This window comes from Stegodyphus dumicola, chromosome 1 (assembly GCF_044657685.1).
Source record: "Stegodyphus dumicola isolate Sdum_Otavi_A_Nest chromosome 1, ASM4465768v1".
Classification (NCBI taxonomy): Eukaryota; Metazoa; Arthropoda; class Arachnida; order Araneae; family Eresidae; genus Stegodyphus; species Stegodyphus dumicola.
The window spans coordinates 213463021-213484476 of record NC_140768.1 but is presented as its reverse complement, the minus strand read 5'-3'; the positions used below and the strand labels follow the sequence as shown (position 1 = coordinate 213484476).

Here is a 21456-nt window from a genome sequence, read left to right as displayed (position 1 = left end):
ATTCCCTTTTACACGTCTTACTTTTATTCAAAGGATTCACCAAACTATATTTGACAAATATAATTTTTACACTTTCCATTAACACATTTACCCTTATATTTAACTTATAAAACATATTCATGCTGTATTTCTGATTCCTTTTCCCCATAATAAATACAGACTTACACATGTTTCTTTAGTGTAAGACCTACTGACTTTAAATAAATCTTATAAGGAGCAATAAATTTTCATGGTATGAAGCCACTCAAACCAATACATGGAACATTTCTACCCAGTTAAGTTTAGATACGTACCAATAGTACTTCATTACTTCTTATTTTACTCTACAGACATTTATACATATATATTCAGAACACTCCCTTTTATTCAGTAGGTTCATTTATACTACTAACACAAATTTTGCTAACTCTTGAATGAAATATTTTACAAAAAATATCTTATATTTTCTTGCACACATCCTACTTAAATCACCAAACATACACTGAACCTTGATTTTTCCTTCATATGAAAACCTCACTCGGATTCTTAATATGATTCCACCATTTACCGCAGAACTTTAGAAACACTACTCTATTTGAACTTATCACAGCCTAACTATCTTAACAAGGTACAGAAGATTGAATTATATTTTAACTACAGAGATAAATATTCACATTGTAACGTATTATTTTAAATTTGAATTATAGTCACATTTTGTGAAGGAGAACTTAAAGTCTATAATACACATGGAATTAATATTCAGCCATGGAAATGAAATGTTATCGCCTTTTTCCCAATTTGGAATATAAAAATTTGTTAACTTGGAATATTTTTAACGTATTCATTGTAACTTAACTGAAAAAAACCCATATTTCACATTGTCAATAATTTATTTAGCATTGAACTCTTACAGCCTTTTGAGAACGAAATTTAATTTATCATACCTGACAAATAACTCCTACATAGTTATGATACATTACACGAAATATTGAGTAGAGTTCCAAATAATGATCTAACATAGTAATTAACATAAAAGACCTAACACAAATAATTTTAAGATAGAAATTTCAAACTGACATTGCTCAATAATGAACTTTTACAGCTTTTTTGACATTTAACTTCTCATAGATAATAAATAAAATTGCACACAAATAATTATACAAAATAGGTAATAATGACAGAAAGTCCATATAATGATCTACTTTAGTCACCAACTTTAAAAATTTTAACGCATTTTTAATATGTCATAAGAAAGACCACACTTTTTTGAAAAGCATTATTTTAATTAAACATTGGAACCACGCAGTCCTGCGCACATGTATAACATTTTTATTTATCATGAGCATGACACATAATAAGTAAATAAAATTTTCACAAAGTACGAAACACATTTCTCTTTTAACTGAACTGTACTCCTAAGAAAAATGCAGTATGGAATGCTTAGAACACTCAGGGCCACAGTTCCTCATTTCCCCACGCATTGACCAAAATATACATGTACTTTAAAATCAGTTAAACAAATTCAAATGTTAGTATTCAAAGACGAATACTTCACAAATTAGATGAAAGAAAGGTACACAATGAACTTGAGTGATAAATACAGAAAAGCATGTAAGGACCGAGAAAAAGATGTATTCGTGGAGAATTTTTTAAGATAAACTTGCTCTATTTTTGCACATGGGTTACATTTTGCATTTCAGATTAAGGAAACATTCAAGATAATTCCTGTATAACTAGGGATTTTATTCACATTTGTTAGTAATGTAATTTATTAGAACAGTCACAGATATATAGGACAAGTATGCCATTTCCAAGGAAAACAATTTTCCCAAGCCAGACTTTAACAGTGAAATATAAAATGGAATAAGAAAATCCCATATTTCAAACAAAATTAGTATCTGAGTATGCAAAAACATGAACAAGAAACGAATATTTTTTCTGAAAATGTTCCGAATGGTGTAAGTCAGGACTAGTTTCATGAACAGAGCATGAAAAATAATGATGAATTTTTAATTTTATTTTGTCTGTAGTACATTTACTTACGCTAAAATCTTCCATTTGGTTGACTGTACTTTACATTTAGACCTAAGTTGATAAATCAGAGTGATTTTGTGTTTTAAAGCTTCAGATTCAGATTCGGAAATACTACAATTTCAGATATAATACAACTCAAAAGCAAAAAGATTAAAACGACAAGAGAATATACTGCGATCAAGCGAACGTGATAAATGACTTTTTGGGCTGAATTTCATGAATTCATAGATGGGGTGCAAAATTTTAATGCACTGTATATGAACTATTTTTCAAATGTATTACGATCACCAACTTTACATAGACTTTAAGTAAACATTTCATGTTAATTTACCATTTTTTTCCTGCAAACATTTCATGTTAATTTACCTTTTTTTCCTGAGATTTATCTACGTATTTACTAAATTTTTGCATTTTGTTTATAAATATAATACCAAAAGGACATAAGAGAACATTTGTTTCTTGAAAATGTCCATAATTTTACCCAACTGTTATTTCTTTCATAGCTTTGAAGTAACCTATTAAACATATAGTTATCTTGTATTGACTAGACAGCCGTTGGTCTTGCCAATGTCTGAGTTAAGTCACAAAGCTAGAGAATTTAAGTAATATTTTATCAGTACGGAGAACTTCTTACGGCGTTTTTGATGAAAATTGACCGAATTTAGTAGTTCATTACTAACCTAGGAGCCTTTAACTATTTTTTGTTCGAAAAAACACACCAGAAATTATCATCAAGATTTTCCATACAGATTTTCCATGTACTACTTTTCATGCCATTACATTTCCAATGAAATTTGATTCATTGTCACATTTCATTTCGGAAAGTTTGCATTAGTATTTTCATTTTGAATCGTTTAATATTTCTTTTCCTGCATCCCAAGCAAATTTTGAACATAAAATTTTCAGTTTTGACGAGAAAGTTAATTGCGGATGGCTGTGATGGTATCGTGTTTTCATAAACAGTTTTTTGTGAAGTACCTTATCGATAACCTTTTGAACACTTTGAATATTACGGCCACTGCAAATCATTGAATTTTCAAATATTTTCTTATTTATCTGTTACATGTCCTTGTAAAGATTTGGGAACAAATTTTTATTAAATAGTTGTACTGTATGATTTAATAACTTTTTACACGTTTGGAAGATTTAACTTCAACAACACTACCACACTGAATCAGAAATTAAGAAAAGAAAATGGAATTTTTTATCTTAGTATACTACAGGAATAGATAAATTTTCTCTAATGTATACGAATGTAGTAGATAATGGAGACTTTTAACACAGATCATACAAACTTTGAATATTTTCTCTAAGTCACCAAAAATTGCATTGTCATAGATTTTTCTCATAAAGTCTATTTCTTTCTTAAAAGAAGTTTATATACTAATTTCATTAGAAACATATCTAAGAAAATATCTCACATTCATAAGAAAATCAGCGCTTGTTTTTCTACCAAATTTGTACTTTCTGACTTCATTCTACTGAAACGAAAACATTCATAACTTATTGCGAAGAAAAATGTTATACTTTTTGATTAATTTTCATACCACAGTATTATCTTTGAAAATTTTTTTCCTAGTCCACTGCTAATATATTTGCTAATTTTCGTACGTGACAAAAAACTCAGTTTAGAAACTTTTCTACTTAAAACCTTGTATTGCATTGCTGAACCGGGGCCATGCTTTCATTTTTATCACATATTATGCAATTATTTTAAAAAAAAGCATATTGCTTTCTTCTGTTAGCACAATTTTAACCAACATTTTACTATTACAAAGACTTCTTTAGTAAAATCTGATGTGTTAAATTGAACGTTTCATTACTAATTTTGAAGATTCTGGATATATCCTACTTAAAAGTTCATAACCGATTAGCAAAATAATTTTTATATGTACTTCGTTGTGCTCATGGTTAATTTTTTAATAGTTGTTCAACTATAACACTTGATTTCTAGTGAAGTATCGAAATGATTATTTACTTTCCGCTTTTTCCAAACAATTTCGTAGACACATATGTTCAATACAGAAAATTTTCCTAACTTACCAGTATCATTACCCAAATAGAAAACATGCAAAATTTTCCTAAAAATTTATATATTTGTTTTTTACAAACATTTACACGAATACACACATTTAATTATTTAATGTGTATTTTCCTATATCAGAACGAAAATTTCGAACGAAAATTTTTAACTAATGTTATGTTCCGTAAAATTTTTTTGTATTTGTGATGTCATCTTTTTTTCGCAAACGTTTTCAGAGTGTGTTCTCGGTAGTCTTTTAGACATTTTGAAACTGTTTTCTCTTTGCTGTTGGAAACTATTCCCTTTGCTATTGGAAATTATTTTATCTTTGCTGTTGGTATATGCCTATGAATTCTCGATACTTTCTTGGTTTATCTTCAACTTATGAAATATTTAAATACTTAAAAATATATTTGTACATCGTCTATGTTGACACTTGTGATAGATTTCCTGAACTAATTTTTTTTTTTTTTTTTTTTTTTGGGAAAATGTATTTTATTTTATTCACGTGAATGAAACTGATGTTTTCTTAAAATTTTATTATTCAGAGTATTAGTCAATTATGACAGAATGTCTGATTTGTCCTCTTTAGAGTCAACATTCATATGAACTTCAGTATTCCAAATCTCTCACGTAACTGTAATTTTTCCTATTGGTAGTAGGAAGACGAATGGAAAACATGCAGGTTATGCAGACACAAGGTAAAAATCTGGAAGAAGAGAAATTCTTCATATCTAGGCAATTCAGTAGAATGTGCAAATATTCATCCTATTCGAAGCTTATTTTTGGAATTACATAGCATATAAAGTGTAAATTTAATAGAAAGAGATATAGTGAAAATCAAGTACTCCGCAAAATCTGAACGATAATTATGCAAAACTAGTTATAAGGCAGTTTTTCATAAAATGTGGTTCCTGCGGAGGAAACATGCCAGCAATCTCCTGAAACTCTAAGTGGGCGTTTGATCTCCGCTCTTACGTAGAATTTACAATTCTACTTTACTTTTGTAAGAGCAAAGATCAAGTGCTCAAAGTTTTAGGAGACTGCTGGCATGTTTCCTCCGCAGGAACCACATTTTATGAAAAACTGCCTTATAACTAGTTTTGCATAATTATCGTACAGATTTTGCGGAGTACTTGATTTTCACTATATCTCTTTCTATTAAATTTACACTTTATATGCTATGTAATTCCAAAAATAAGCTTCGAATAGGATGAATATTTGCACATTCTACTGAATTGCCTAGATATGAAGAATTTCTCTTCTTCCAGATTTTTACCTTGTGTCTGCATAACCTGCATGTTTTCCATTCGGCTTCCTACTACCAATAGGAAAAATTACAGTTACGTGAGAGATTTGGAATACTGAAGTTCATATGAATGTTGACTCTAAAGAGGACAAATCAGACATTCTGTCATAATTGACTAATACTCTGAATAATAAAATTTTAAGAAAACATCAGTTTCATTCACGTGAATAAAATAAAATACATTTTCCAAAAAAAAAAAAAAAAAAAAAAAAAAAATTAGTTCAGGAAATCTATCACAAGTGTCAACATAGACGATCTACAAATATATTTTTAAGTATTTAAATATTTCATAAGTTGAAGATAAACCAAGAAAGTATCGAGAATTCATAGGCATATACCAACAGCAAAGATAAAATAATTTCCAATAGCAAAGCGAATAGTTTCCAACAGCAAAGAGAAAACAGTTACAAAATGTCTAAAAGACTACCGAGAACACACTCTGAAAACGTTTGCGAAAAAAAGATGACATCACAAATACAAAAAATTTTACGGAACATAACATTAGTTAAAAATTTTCGTTCGAAATTTTCGTTCTGATATAGGAAAATACACATTAAATAATTAAATGTGTGTATTCGTGTAAATGTTTGTAAAAAACAAATATATAAATTTTTAGGAAAATTTTGCATGTTTTCTATTTGGGTAATGATACTGGTAAGTTAGGAAAATTTTCTGTATTGAACATATGTGTCTACGAAATTGTTTGGAAAAAGCGGAAAGTAAATAATCATTTCGATACTTCACTAGAAATCAAGTGTTATAGTTGAACAACGATTAAAAAATTAACCATGAGCACAACGAAGTACATATAAAAATTATTTTGCTAATCGGTTATGAACTTTTAAGTAGGATATATCCAGAATCTTCAAAATTAGTAATGAAACGTTCAATTTAACACTTCAAATTTTACTAAAGAAGCCTTTGTAATAGTAAAATGTTGGTTAAAATTGTGCTAACAGAAGAAAGCAATATGCTTTTTTTTAAAATAATTGCATAATATGTGATAAAAATGAAAGCATGGCCCCGGTTCAGCAATGCAATACAAGGTTTTAAGTAGAAAAGTTTCTAAACTGAGTTTTTTGTCACGTACGAAAATTAGCAAATATATTAGCAGTGGACTAGGAAAAAAATTTTCAAAGATAATACTGTGGTATGAAAATTAATCAAAAAGTATAACATTTTTCTTCGCAATAAGTTATGAATGTTTTCGTTTCAGTAGAATGAAGTCAGAAAGTACAAATTTGGTAGAAAAACAAGCGCTGATTTTCTTATGAATGTGAGATATTTTCTTAGATATGTTTCTAATGAAATTAGTATATAAACTTCTTTTAAGAAAGAAATAGACTTTATGAGAAAAATCTATGACAATGCAATTTTTGGTGACTTAGAGAAAATATTCAAAGTTTGTATGATCTGTGTTAAAAGTCTCCATTATCTACTACATTCGTATACATTAGAGAAAATTTATCTATTCCTGTAGTATACTAAGATAAAAAATTCCATTTTCTTTTCTTAATTTCTGATTCAGTGTGGTAGTGTTGTTGAAGTTAAATCTTCCAAACGTGTAAAAAGTTATTAAATCATACAGTACAACTATTTAATAAAAATTTGTTCCCAAATCTTTACAAGGACATGTAACAGATAAATAAGAAAATATTTGAAAATTCAATGATTTGCAGTGGCCGTAATATTCAAAGTGTTCAAAAGGTTATCGATAAGGTACTTCACAAAAAACTGTTTATGAAAACACGATACCATCACAGCCATCCGCAATTAACTTTCTCGTCAAAACTGAAAATTTTATGTTCAAAATTTGCTTGGGATGCAGGAAAAGAAATATTAAACGATTCAAAATGAAAATACTAATGCAAACTTTCCGAAATGAAATGTGACAATGAATCAAATTTCATTGGAAATGTAATGGCATGAAAAGTAGTACATGGAAAATCTGTATGGAAAATCTTGATGATAATTTCTGGTGTGTTTTTTCGAACAAAAAAATAGTTAAAGGCTCCTAGGTTAGTAATGAACTACTAAATTCGGTCAATTTTCATCAAAAACGCCGTAAGAAGTTCTCCGTACTGATAAAATATTACTTAAATTCTCTAGCTTTGTGATTTAACTCAGACATTGGCAAGACCAACGGCTGTCTAGTCAATACAAGATAACTATATGTTTAATAGGTTACTTCAAAGCTATGAAAGAAATAACAGTTGTGTAAAATTATGGACATTTTCAAGAAACAAATGTTCTCTTATGTCCTTTTGGTATTATATTTATAAACAAAATGCAAAAATTTAGTAAATACGTAGATAAATCTCAGGAAAAAAAGGTAAATTAACATGAAATGTTTGCAGGAAAAAAATGGTAAATTAACATGAAATGTTTACTTAAAGTCTATGTAAAGTTGGTGATCGTAATACATTTGAAAAATAGTTCATATACAGTGCATTAAAATTTTGCACCCCATCAATGAATTCATGAAATTCAGCCCAAAAAGTCATTTATCACGTTTGCTTGCTCGCAGTATATTCTCTTGTCGTTTTAATCTTTTTGCTTTTGAGTTGTATTATATCTGAAATTGTAGTATTTCTGAATCTGAATCTGAAGCTTTAAAACACAAAATCACTCTGATTTATCAACTTAGGTCTAAATGTAAAGTACAGTCAACCAAATGGAAGATTTTAGCGTAAGTAAATGTACTACAGACAAAATAAAATTAAAAATTCATCATTATTTTTCATGCTCTGTTCATGAAACTAGTCCTGACTTACACCATTCGGAACATTTTCAGAAAAAATATTCGTTTCTTGTTCATGTTTTTGCATACTCAGATACTAATTTTGTTTGAAATATGGGATTTTCTTATTCCATTTTATATTTCACTGTTAAAGTCTGGCTTGGGAAAATTGTTTTCCTTGGAAATGGCATACTTGTCCTATATATCTGTGACTGTTCTAATAAATTACATTACTAACAAATGTGAATAAAATCCCTAGTTATACAGGAATTATCTTGAATGTTTCCTTAATCTGAAATGCAAAATGTAACCCATGTGCAAAAATAGAGCAAGTTTATCTTAAAAAATTCTCCACGAATACATCTTTTTCTCGGTCCTTACATGCTTTTCTGTATTTATCACTCAAGTTCATTGTGTACCTTTCTTTCATCTAATTTGTGAAGTATTCGTCTTTGAATACTAACATTTGAATTTGTTTAACTGATTTTAAAGTACATGTATATTTTGGTCAATGCGTGGGGAAATGAGGAACTGTGGCCCTGAGTGTTCTAAGCATTCCATACTGCATTTTTCTTAGGAGTACAGTTCAGTTAAAAGAGAAATGTGTTTCGTACTTTGTGAAAATTTTATTTACTTATTATGTGTCATGCTCATGATAAATAAAAATGTTATACATGTGCGCAGGACTGCGTGGTTCCAATGTTTAATTAAAATAATGCTTTTCAAAAAAGTGTGGTCTTTCTTATGACATATTAAAAATGCGTTAAAATTTTTAAAGTTGGTGACTAAAGTAGATCATTATATGGACTTTCTGTCATTATTACCTATTTTGTATAATTATTTGTGTGCAATTTTATTTATTATCTATGAGAAGTTAAATGTCAAAAAAGCTGTAAAAGTTCATTATTGAGCAATGTCAGTTTGAAATTTCTATCTTAAAATTATTTGTGTTAGGTCTTTTATGTTAATTACTATGTTAGATGTAAGAAACATGTGTATGTCTGTATTTATTATGGGGAAAAGGAATCAGAAATACAGCATGAATATGTTTTATAAGTTAAATATAAGGGTAAATGTGTTAATGGAAAGTGTAAAAATTATATTTGTCAGATATAGTTTGGTGAATCCTTTGAATAAAAGTAAGACGTGTAAAAGGGAATCAACAAAGTTTTGTATAGTTAGTAAAATACATTAGAAGGAAAAGTTCTGAGTATTTCCAACTTAGTAGTAAAAAAGTAAGAAATGTAGTATTCCAGTTAAACTATATAGAAGGAACATTGTGTATATTGGTTTAAAATTACAGAAAATATTATTTAGTGAAGTTATATGCATGTAAATTCCAGCTTAAAATTTCAAAGACGGAGAAATGTAGGTAAGTTTACTTTTGGAGAAATGGAAGTGTAACATGATGTTGTATTTAAAACAAGGGGAAAAATAATTAAGGGTAAAATAAAAATGTAACAAAAAAATTAAGGGAAAGGGGAAAAAAATAAAATTTACTTTTGGAAGTAAAATGCATAAGGGAAAAAACAAAAAACTGCATTTGTGTAAACAAAAAACTCAAAAAAATTAAAATTATGAAACTAAATATTATTTTTGTAAAAAAAATTAAGTTAAAAATGTAGTAACACCTTTGTTTTAAATCAAAAGCGGAAAGGAAAAATTAAATTTGTAAAAATAAATATTACTTTTGTAAAACAAAAAAATGTTTAAAAAAATTAAAATAAAGTAAAGTAAAAATACGAAAAGGAATAAATTTTGGAAAAAAAACTTTTGCAAAATAAAAAAAGTGAAAAGGAAAAATTCAATTCGTATATAAAAATATTACTTTTGTAGAACCAAAAAGAAAGTTAAACAAAAAATTAAAATAAAGTAAAGTAAAAATACGAAAAGGAAAAAAAAATTGGAAAAAAAAAAAACTTTTGCAAAATAAAAAAGTGAAAAAGAAAAATTCAATTCGTAAAAATAAATATTACTTTTGTAAAACCAAAAAGAAAATTAAATATAAAAAAATAAACTTTGCAAGATTAAAAAGTAAAAAGAAAATTTAAGTTCACTTTTGTGGAAGTAAACGTCAATTTGCGAAAGTTAAAAATAAAATTTATGTTTGGGAAAGGGAAAAAAAATGAAATCAAAATTAATAAATTAACTAAAAAAAATAGTAAGAATAAGATGAAAAATGAAAACAATTAAAAATATCTTAATAATAAAAAAGCATTAAACTGTGGGAAAATCTTACATTTAAAACAGCAATGAATAAAGTAATGATTAAGAAGCCAAAAGAAATCCTAGCCGTCGTGTAAAAACAAATGCGTGTCGCAGTTTTCATGTCAAAGCGCATGCGCAGACTTTCAGCCTTATGACATCAATGGTGCAAATAATTCAAAGGGAGAAAGCGAGCAAAACTCTCGAGATAAAGCATAGCCTTGAGGTAACGTGCTTTTCTCCCAAGCAAGAGGTGGTGGGTTCGAAACCCGCTCGTGGAGTTATTTTTAAAATTCAGGGAAAATAATATTAAATTGAATAAAAATTAATTAAAGGTAATTAAAATATGACAAATTAAATAATTAAAATACTTATTAAAAAGAGTAAATAATTAACATTAATAAAGTGTTAAATAATTAAAAAACGTAAATAATTAAAAATAATAAATTAAAAGTGATGTGATTCCAAACACGTGGTTCACACGTTGCCACAAAAAATAAAAGCTTTGAAAAGATCGTTGCCACACCATAAAAACGAAACTCAACACGATTACGTCATCCCATCCATCTACGTCACTTCCGATTATCACGTGATCCAAGATGGCGGTGGCGGCACATCAAGGACATACCCCCTGTTGCGTTATCTATTGTTCTGTTACGTAATCTATTGTTCTATTACGTCATGGCGGCATCCTTTTGCCGCATATAGTGGGGGGTATACTTCTGTCGACTATTGTTCAATTGGTTTCCTTCTTCGGTCATTGAATCGCGTTTGCAAATAGAAAAGAAAGGAAAGAAGAGCTGTTATTTTTTTTGTCTGCAATGGGTAAGTTGATATGGCATTATCTTTTTAAAGAGGCATTTTAATGGAGTTTGTCTTTTGTGTATCGAAATTATATGTTTAAATGGTTGCTCGTAAATGTTTTGTTTTTGATGAGTAGAGAGTTTTATAATAGTATTTTTAACCTTTAGAAAGCACGCATCAGTTGTAAATTGAGTCAAGAAGTATTGCTCTTTGTGACTAATATTCTTTTGCCAATAAGTATTTAGCAATTTTTTTTATATACTGCATTAAGTATGGTTATGTGTTAAGCTGCAACAGATTATTTAAGAAATGCTTAATTTACTTTAATTTTTTTCCTATGTTGCTAATGGTACGTATTTTATGTCATACATACCATAAATTGCATTGCTATGTTGTTTTACTGTAGTATTTCTGGATAGTGTGAAACTTTCAGAGTAGACAAACTGGTACGTTTAGTTTTATTTTATTGTATCATTTTAAAATTTTGTCACTGGCAAAATGTCATATCTTGGCAAGGGTAGAAAGCAAGACCTCATAAATCTGTCTGTAGAATTAGGTCTAGAAGTTCCCCCAAATGCAAAAATACAAGATCTTAAAAACCTCATTGTACAGAGCCCTCAGTATGACGAAAAATTCGTCGAGGCAACACTAGAGTCGATTATCGAAGCGCGAATCGAACAACATAGACTCGAAGAAGCCGAAGAGCGTAAACTTGAAAGGGAAAGGGAGAGAGAATTTGAATTAGAACGTCTAAGGTTAACAAACGCCAATAATGGCAGAGAAAATTCTCAAAATAATATTCCGAGATCTATGAGAGATTTGCAAAATTTAATGCAGAGATATAATCCCGAATCATCGGATATTTCGCTTTACTTAGCGATGTTTGAGCGTCAGGCTCGCAAAGCGAAGGTAGAGGAAGGAGACTGGGTGTCACATTTGATGGCTCTATTGCCAATGGACATTGTTTCTATTATTCTACGAGAGCCGAACAGGAGCTAGATAATTACTCCTACGTAAAGAAAATTCTTTTGCAGCGGTTTAAGTTGAACCCAGAGGCGTTCCGCGTCAAATTTGTTCTACACCAGCGTCGTGCGGGTAGTTTATATAAAGAACACTTCGTGGATGAGTGGCCGAGTATAATATCTTCTGCCGAACTAGTGAAGAAATTAGATGAATATGAAGCAGTACGAAAGTCCGTAAAAAAAACCAACAGGTTTTACTAAAAATACCGAACAGGATTCAAATATTAAAGAAAGGAAAAAAGGAGAATTTTCAGATCGAGTACGTCGCCATGATAATGTTTCGAAAGAAAAAACTGCGGAGAAATGGAAGTCAAGTGTTTTCGAAAAACGGAGACTACCTAGATGTTATGAATGTAATTCAGATAGTCATCTCCGACCTCAGTGTCCTCGGTTAAAAAGACAAGAGGCCGCTGAAGCTGTAAACAAACTAGGCACTTCAGGATCTCCAGATACATGGCTAGCTCCCTATATGAGTATAGCGAGAGTAAATAATCGATAATAAATAATAAATGCCTGTACTCCGAGATACTGGCTCCACTATCGATCTGATCGGATGGGACCAAGTAACACATCAGATGCTTCTAGGAGAGACAGTGTGGGTTAAGCAGCCGCTAGATTTACATTCCTTGTGTTTACCCTTGGCTCGAATTGAATTAGAGGGAGAGGACTTTGGGAAAGTCATTACTAAAGCCGCAGTGATTAGCTCCGACCTGAATCAAGAATATTATCTGCTGGGAAATCGAACAGCCCGATTGATAGAACAGAATAAAATGCAGCCCTATAAAATCAATGCTGTTATGACTCGCAGTCAAACGAAAGCTTGCAACAGGAAAGAAAATTCCCCTAGCCAAGGTCCAGAGAACAACGAAGTTGAGCGCCCCGCGGGGCGAATGAATGACGAGGAGGAGGGTGAAATTTCCCCCGTTAGAAGGGTCAGTGCGGGATGCGCAGAAGGAGAAAACCACTTACCCCCCCCAGTCGAATGACGAGCCAATGAATACTCTATCAGGAGTGACAAAGGAAGATTTTATCAAGGCTCAAGACGAGTGCAATACCTTAAGCGATCTCCGAAGGCAGGTACAAGAACAAAGGACCGCTGGAAAACGGGAGTTTGTCCGAGAAGACGGTTTGTTTTTTCGAATTTCCGAAGATCACCATGGGAATAAAAGAAAGCTGCTAATCATTCCTGAAAAGCTGCGGGAAAAGGTAAAGGTTTTGTGCCATGAAGGAACGGCTGCAGCACATTTAGGGGTTACGAAAACGAAAGATAAACTTTTAAGGTATTTTTATTGGCCAGGTTGCTTTAAAGAGATAGAAGAGCATGTTCGCACGTGTGACCCGTGTCAAAAGGTGGGAAAACCCGGAGAAAAGAAAAAGGCACCTATGAAATTAGTACCCATTATAACTGAGATTTTTTTCTAAAATCAATATCGATGCTTGCGGACCCCTACCAGTCACTCCGGACGGAAATAAATATATCATAACTGCCATCTGTATGTCCTCCAAATATCCGGATGCAGTCCCCGTTGCAGATATCAGTTCCGTAAGAGTAACGGACGCGTTGATGAAAATTTTTAGCAGAATGGGGTATCCCAAAGAGGTCCAATGTGATCAGGGAACTTCCTTCACGAGCAACCTAACAACCGAGTTTTTCACAAAATTTGGTATCAAAGTGACTCACAGCTCTGTTTATCACCCGCAGTCGAACCCCGTAGAGAGACTTCACCGCACAATCAAGAGACTCTTGCGAGTGCTGTGTTTAGAGGCCGGATCGGAGTGGGAGAAACATCTCCCATCTGTTCTGCTAGCATTGCGTACGGTTACACACGAAAGTATGGGATTTAGTCCCGCCGAATTAGTCCATGGTAAGAACCTAAGGACCCCAGAAACACTATTGTATGAACACTGGGTTGAGCCCCAAGAGGAGAATGTCACTGTTACGGATTATGTTCTCTCGTTAATAAATAGACTGAAAAGGTGCCAAGATCTAGCTTTTGAAAGGTTAGGAGAGTTGCAAGGAAAACGTAAACTCTGGTATGATAAGAAAGCAGTTAAGAGACAATTTAAAGAAGGGGACTGTGTGTTAGTCGTTGCCCTCTCGAAAGCAAATCGATTATCAGTTCAATGGTTCGGCCCTGGTATTATTGAGAGTCAACTCTCAGAGACTAATTACGTAGTGAAATTACCGGGAAAAAAAGAGCGTTCTCAGATATATCATGTTAATATGCTGAAGCCGTACCATCAGCGGCCGGAGACAATTAATCTACTATTGCAAGAGGTTGATGATAAAGGTTTAGAACCGGAAGTTGATATTCCATACTTCACTGCTGATCCAAATGTGTACGACTTTGAAGATATAACTCGGGAGAGTAAACTAGAAGAAAGGTTGAGTTCTGAACAGATAGCTCAGTTTCAGACTTTGCTAAATACATACATGTCAGTGTTCTCTAACGAACCTGGAATAACCGATTTAGTAGTTCACGACATTGAATTAATCAATAATCAGCCCGTGAGATCGAAGCCATACCGCACATCACCTAGGAGAAATTATATTTTAAAGTCAGAAATCCGGAGAATGCTGGAAATAAAAATAATCGAAATCGGCGAATCGGATTACACCTCTCCTATGATTTTGGTGAAGGCTCCGAACAAAGACCCCCGGCCTTGTATTGATTACAGACGTCTGAATCAAGTAATTAGGACCGAATTTTTCCCGTTACCGAATATTGAAGAAAGGGTCGAGACGGTAGCTTCGGCTAAATATATTACTATATTAGATTTAGCAAAGGGTTATTGGCAGATTCCGATCAGCCCCAAGGCCCAGCGTCTTGCCGCTTTTGTAACTTCCTTTGGCACTTACCGTCCGCTAAGAATGCCCTTCGGGCTTAAAAACGCTCCGTATTTCTTCAGCAAATTAATGGCACAAATACTTCAAGGATGCGAAACATACGCAATTCCCAATCTAGATGACATCGCCATATTTTCAAATGACTGGAGTGAGCATTTAAAGCACTTAGGCCAAGTGCTACTACGAATATTGCACGCAAATCTTAAAATTAAATCGTCAAAATGCAAGTTTGCACAAAATCATGTAAAATACTTACGGCATGTGGTAGGAAACGGTTTCCGAACGCCTACGGAGGTGAAAACAGAAGCGATTCTGCAGGTTCCTCAACCCACAACAAAGACTCAAGTCAGACCGTTCCTGGGTTTAACAGGATATTACGGACACTACATCCCCAAGTACTCTATAATAGCTGCGCCCCTCACAAACTCACTGAAGGGGAAATCTAAGAAAGGAGCTATAGACTGGACTGAAGAATGCGAGCTAGCCTTCCGGGAGTTAAAAAGGCTATTAACCGAAAAACCTGTGTTATTCGCACCTGACTATGCAAAGGAATTCCTTGTACAAACAGACTCCTCCGATGTTGGAATGGGAGTCGTTCTTTCGCAACGGGATGATTTCAACAAGGAGCATCCGATTTTATATTTAAGTAAAAAGTTCTCAAAGGCAGAACAAAACTACAGCACTACGGAAAAGGAGTGCGCGAGTATCATTTTGCCATAAAAAAATTGCATCATTATTTAGATGGGCAAAGGTTCAAAATCGAAACAGATCATAACCCCCTGGTGTGGCTAAACAAAAACGCAAGTTCAAACCCGAGATTAATGAGGTGGTCTCTAGTGTTGCAACCTTATAACTTTGAGGTAGTTTACCGCCCAGGCAAATTGAATAAAAATGCTGATGGGCTGAGTCGTTTCGAATCGGGCGAAACATAGAGTGTAAAGAGGTGAACATGCCAGTTTCTTATCTGAATAAGTATTTTGTATACAGTAAAAGTGAAATATAAGAATATATCATCAGTTATTTTGTCCCTTTGTTAAGAATATTTGTGATGTGTATGTGTATATATATATATGTGTGTGATTCTGATTTTAAATATTCCATTAATTCTCGCCTCTAAAGTTAATGCCTTATTGACTTTTATGTGAACTTTTCAATAGTGAGATTACTAGTACTGTTATTAATCAATATAGCTGTGTACCTGTAAAGGTGTGTTTGAAAGTGTTATCGAGAGAACAGTTTATTTCGTGTCATTTTTAAATTAGTGAAATGATGAGGAGAACTTTCCTCTTCGTTTCAACTCGAGAAAAGTTCTTCCGAAGGGGGAAGGAATCTATAGCTGTAACGTGGTCAGCTATTTTCCCACGGACTCCCACGAAGTCTGGGAAAAGGAGACTTCAAATGGGCGCCAGATGACCACCCTGATGACACGAATTCTTGAGGTCGAACGTGACCCCCAACAAAGTGCGGAAAGCATATTGTTTTTACGAAAGGAGAAAACTTTCATACAAGTTCTCACGGGTTGTGGAGTGTCCATTGTGTGTATGCGATAGACTGTCGCCAACTGCCTGTTTCTCGAAATAATTTAGATAGACCTCCCAAAATGACGTTCTGAATTTTCCCACGGAAAATCTCAGTTTCTCAGGCTGTCAAGACAGTATCTGAGAACAAATCAGCGCCTGTTAACCAATGGAGAGATGCTCCGAAAAAGACGTTTAGCGAATCACTGCAGCAGACGCACAAGACACGCCCAGAAAACCTGGACACAAAAACAGTGAGTGAAAATAATTAGAGAGATTAGTCTGAAGAATACGCAGTCGTTGCGTAGAGAAGAGAGAGCCTTTCTCTTGTATTTTACGGCTCTTCCCGAGTCGCTAGTAAGCTTTAGAGAGCCCCTTTCTCTCTTGTGTATTTTAGGGCTCGTCCCGAGTCGCTACTAAGCTCTGTCAAGAGCGGAAAAAGAAACTCTCAAAGAAGCGTAGCCGGACTTTTTCTCCGCTACCTCTGTTTGGACTTTGTTTGAACTCAAGTGATTATCGTTTCCTATTGTAAACGGATTATTTTGCTAAGCAAACTACTTTGTTATGATAAGCAGTTGAACTTACCTTAAAATTCCACTTGTGTAATTTAACACATCCTTCATTATTTTATTTACGCTACCCAAAATAAAAATCTGACTGTTCTCAAATCGCTACAGTATCATTCATCTTTGTCAAAAGTAGAAATCATGTGATTTCTGATTCACGCTAATTATAATAAATCTTATTTAACCATAAATTTATAATTATAAATTAAGAGTTCTTATTTGAAATAGTTGATTATTTAAGCTGCATTTTTTTCTCATTCTTTTAAACATTAAGCTACATACTCGCGTTAAAAACTTTGGGATATTTTTATGCAGAGCGCAGCTAGACGACGAATATTCAAGTAGGGGACACATAAACATATTTCTGCTTTCAGAGGTTTCAGAGCCTTTCTGGGGTTCGAATCACATGTGGAGCCCATATCTTCATATTTGTTATTGTCTAAATGCGAATAAATAGTATTTCATTCATTAAGAGTTTTATCTGTAATAAGAATGAGTTAAAATAGCAGCCAAAGCAGGACTTCCAAATGTTATCAAAATCTACTGATTTTTATTTGTTGTTGTTGTGACTAATCTCTCTTGTCTGATGTCAGAGCAAGTCCACGAAATTCAACGTGGGAAAGAGGCAAGATTGCGCTTGTCGTTGGCAAGAGCTTTGATCACTATATAGGTAAAAGTATGACTTTTCTCAGTTCCGCCCCCCGCCAAGTTTTGAAGAAAAGCACTCCGGAGGTTTTGTCCGAGGGTCTCCCGTTCTTCTTTTCATACCACCAGCCACTCGAGAGGGCTTTCGGTTCGCCCCATATTCGGTTTGCCCATACGTCTAACTACGAATATGCATAATCACATAATATTCACTTTTATAGGTGTTTCTCATTTGGAATGATGAATGCTTTTAGGAAAGTTTGTCAAATTTTATTCAGGTGTTTTTGCTGTTTCATTTCACGAGTCATAGCAGAATGCTTATACTATATGCTATTATTTAAAAAGCTTTTATTAATTTCAGTAGTAGCAATAAGTATCAGGTAATTTGATGAGACAATTCAACACATATCCAGTCTAATTATCTTAGATTCTATAATCACTAACGAAAACTTCGCAGCGTCGTTTTTTTTTTTTTTTTTTTTTTTCCATGAAGAATTTCTTAATTCAAAAGCAGTAATGCCACTTTCTTATTAGAAGACCAATTCTGTTTTTTAAACTATCTTATCATGCAGACGAGTAAAGTTAACAGAAAAATTAGGCTGAACCTACGGTTAGTTATAATTGCTTGTGAGTCGTCGATCTTGATTGTAAGTCACATTAAGTTACACCGGAAATTGAGACAAACTGGATTCTGGAGAGTAAAATTGAAAGCTAAAAAAAAATAATTTTTTTAACATTATTGATACAAATAATAAATGCCTTTAACGGTTGAAAGGGCTTAATTTTGGGGGTAAAAGTAATTTCACTTCTAGTAGACCATAAAGTAATTTTTTTTTAGCTAATATTACAAAAATTTACATGGGACGTTCATGTAAATAATTTTAAAATGTAAAAAAAAGATAAAAAAGAAAGAGAATCAGTTTTATAGCTTGGCTTAAATCTCGCCTTGGGCTTCCGGAAATGATCAGATCAGCTGAATGATGTTTTCTTCTATGTTTTCCATGTAAATACTAACGAATTTCTCTTAAAATTTATTCCCGAAAGTGATTACCCTTTTAGGCAGCTAACTTTTGCATCCTTTGCCATAATTATTTCATACAGTCTAGTCCAACTTTGTATTCTTGGCCGTTCGATATAAAATCTTTAATTTATATATATATATAAAAAAAAAAAAAATGCTTTAAATTATTAGTTTTTTTAAACATGTCTTGATGAAACTATTTTAATCTCTTGAAACTGACGAGTTCTCTGATTAATCATCTTTGTCAGAATATGAAATGAACTGAAACAAACGAAAAAAACTAATATGTGGAAAACTGGCTAAGACAAATGGAATATTCGAAGGTAAGTGACAAAAAAAGGGGGGCAGGAGCTGAAAGCATATTGTCGAGATGTTATTCATTAAGCGTCCAAATGCATCACCTCAAAAATTTGACAGAAACTGTTCAAGAAAAATTGAAGTAACAGCTTCTCACAAAGACTTTTAGGTGCCGAAATGTTTCCTTCAGCTTCATGATAGCAGTTGAAATAAATCATTTACTCAAACGCACTAACCCTTTTCATTAAAGACTCAATTTCCGTCAATCTTCAGCGATATCCACCATCTCAAAAGTCAATAGATGTTGGGAATCCTCATTTGCCAAGATAGCTTTCCCTCAGCCAGGGAGAAAGAGAAGGATATATGAATAAAAGCTAAACTAGAATTTCATAAACATACTTAAGTCTGTAAATGAATGCACGCTTGGGTAATGATATACGTTACCGAAAGGGATCAATGTTAAATCCCTCTCATTATCCAGTCCCTTAACTGTAAACCGCAACCGCCACCGAGAGTTTGCTTCTTTTGCAAAGTTAAGTCACTTTCGGAAAGGTTGCCAACTGAAGAAAAAGTCGCCAGCAAGTAGCCAAATTTCTCGCCAAATAGCATGTAAGCTGAATCACTGTGTTGTATAAAAGCCGACGTTTGCTATTATTTGATTTATTGTTTTGACATATCGTGTAATACCAGTTAGATTTTTAATAAAATTTTGTTAAACAAAATACAAAGAAATTTTTATCTTCCTGCAAGAAAAAATATGCATCTGCAACGCTATGTAGGGCTGAAACATTAGTATTATATATCAACTTGCTTATAGAAAGTGTTAATTGAAAGTAGCTGTTAACTCAGTTTTTTAAATATTGACCCTAGAATCAACTTCCAGTAGTAAGGTTTTTCGAAAAAGGGTAATAAGTTTTATGAAAATAGTTTCTATTCTGGGAATAAAGGAATTGTGCAAATACAAAATTTGGAATTTTAGATTATCTTTTAGAGCAAAATATCAGTTTGGTAAAATATTCATTATGCTTTTTCAAGTTAAATGGAAAAGGTCTATAATTTTACGGGCAAAATTCGTGGTTATGTAAAAGGATAAAATTATGAATCACTTTCAACAAATACAGCAATTAGAAAAGTTACGCGCAGGTTTAGGACTAAATTTCCTGGAGGACTTCCTAGGGGAAATTGACGTTACATATGTGAAAACTACAAAAATTTTCATAAACCATCCTTTCGCACAGATTTGAACCTAGGTTGAACTAATAGCATTCAGCGGTTTTTCCGTTTGATTGCTGGTGCTCTGCTCAGGTTTAGGAAGAAACTACTAAACAAAATTTGCTTATTTTGACGATTAATGTTTCCGTTCAGATGAAACAACACCTTACATTAACTTCGCAGCTGTCCACGTAAAACCATTAATAACAAATATGTTTTTGAATCTTGTATATAAACGTGAGAGAGTTTTGGTATAAACGATTTCATTATTTAGATATTTTTTGCTTTACGGTTTGGTTCGGTTTATTTAATTATGGCAAAGCACATTAGGGCTATATGCCTGAGGGAAGGGATGCCTTTGTGGAGGACTTTCTAAGGGAAACTGGCTCGTATATACACATCACACATGGGGAAAACCACGAAAACGCCCATGCAGCCAGCCCGTTCGCGTTTTGCTTTACGGATCACTTTCAACAAATATCGAGGAGATCGTGCAAAAAATTAAATTACGTATTTATCTTTCTCAGCGCCTCATTCTTATCCTCCCTTTTGGAACTGTATTTATAAAATTACATATAGTGGGTACAAAAGGTATTTGCACACATACATTTTTGTTCACAATTTATAAGAAGATGAATTAAGAAATACAAAAATTGGCATTTAAAACATAGAATAAGCTTATTCATTTAAATTAATTACAAAAAAATATAATAATATTAATAAAAAAATATTTTTGCAACAATATTAAAATATCTTATGTCAAAAAAGTATTTGCACACTCAACTCAACTTTAGCAAATTTGAGTTTTTATGCTATTATTTGACAGTCCTCCCGCAGTAAATAACATACGCAAGACGACTATAAAAGGAGGTGTTGTAGAAACGTTATCAGTTGATTGTCGATTTCAAACTGTAATGGCACCTAAGAAAACTGAATTGCCGATTTCGTTGCGAGAAAAAATTGTTTCTCTACGTGAAAATGGCCTAAGTTATCGAAAAATAGGTAAAAAAAGTACATGTTTGCTTCTCTACTGTTCGGTATGTTTTAAAACGTCATAAAGAAAGAGGATCTACATCAAATAACTTGCGCTCTGGACACTCAAAGAAACTTTCACTGCGAATGAAGTGAAAACTCATAAGAGAAGCATCGAAAAATCCATTTATTAGTGCAATTACTTTAGCCAATGATGTCGCTTCAACATCTGGAGTTCAAATCTGTGCCCAAAGTGTTCGAA

General features: G+C 32.6%; 1 protein-coding gene and 1 long non-coding RNA gene across 2 annotated transcripts in view; one reads left to right on the top strand and one right to left on the bottom strand.

The window, feature by feature from the left end:
- The window catches only part of LOC146999457 (uncharacterized), a 215532-nt gene that overhangs the window by 15347 nt on the left and 178729 nt on the right, over positions 1–21456 (bottom strand). The gene's annotated exons all lie outside the window — the stretch shown is intronic.
- On the top strand, positions 12626–13538 carry LOC146999458 (uncharacterized). Its single transcript, XM_085812214.1, has 2 exons — positions 12626–13097; positions 13141–13538. The coding sequence occupies exons 1-2, from the start codon at positions 12626–12628 to the stop codon at positions 13536–13538; spliced, it is 870 nt and encodes a 289-aa protein (XP_085668340.1).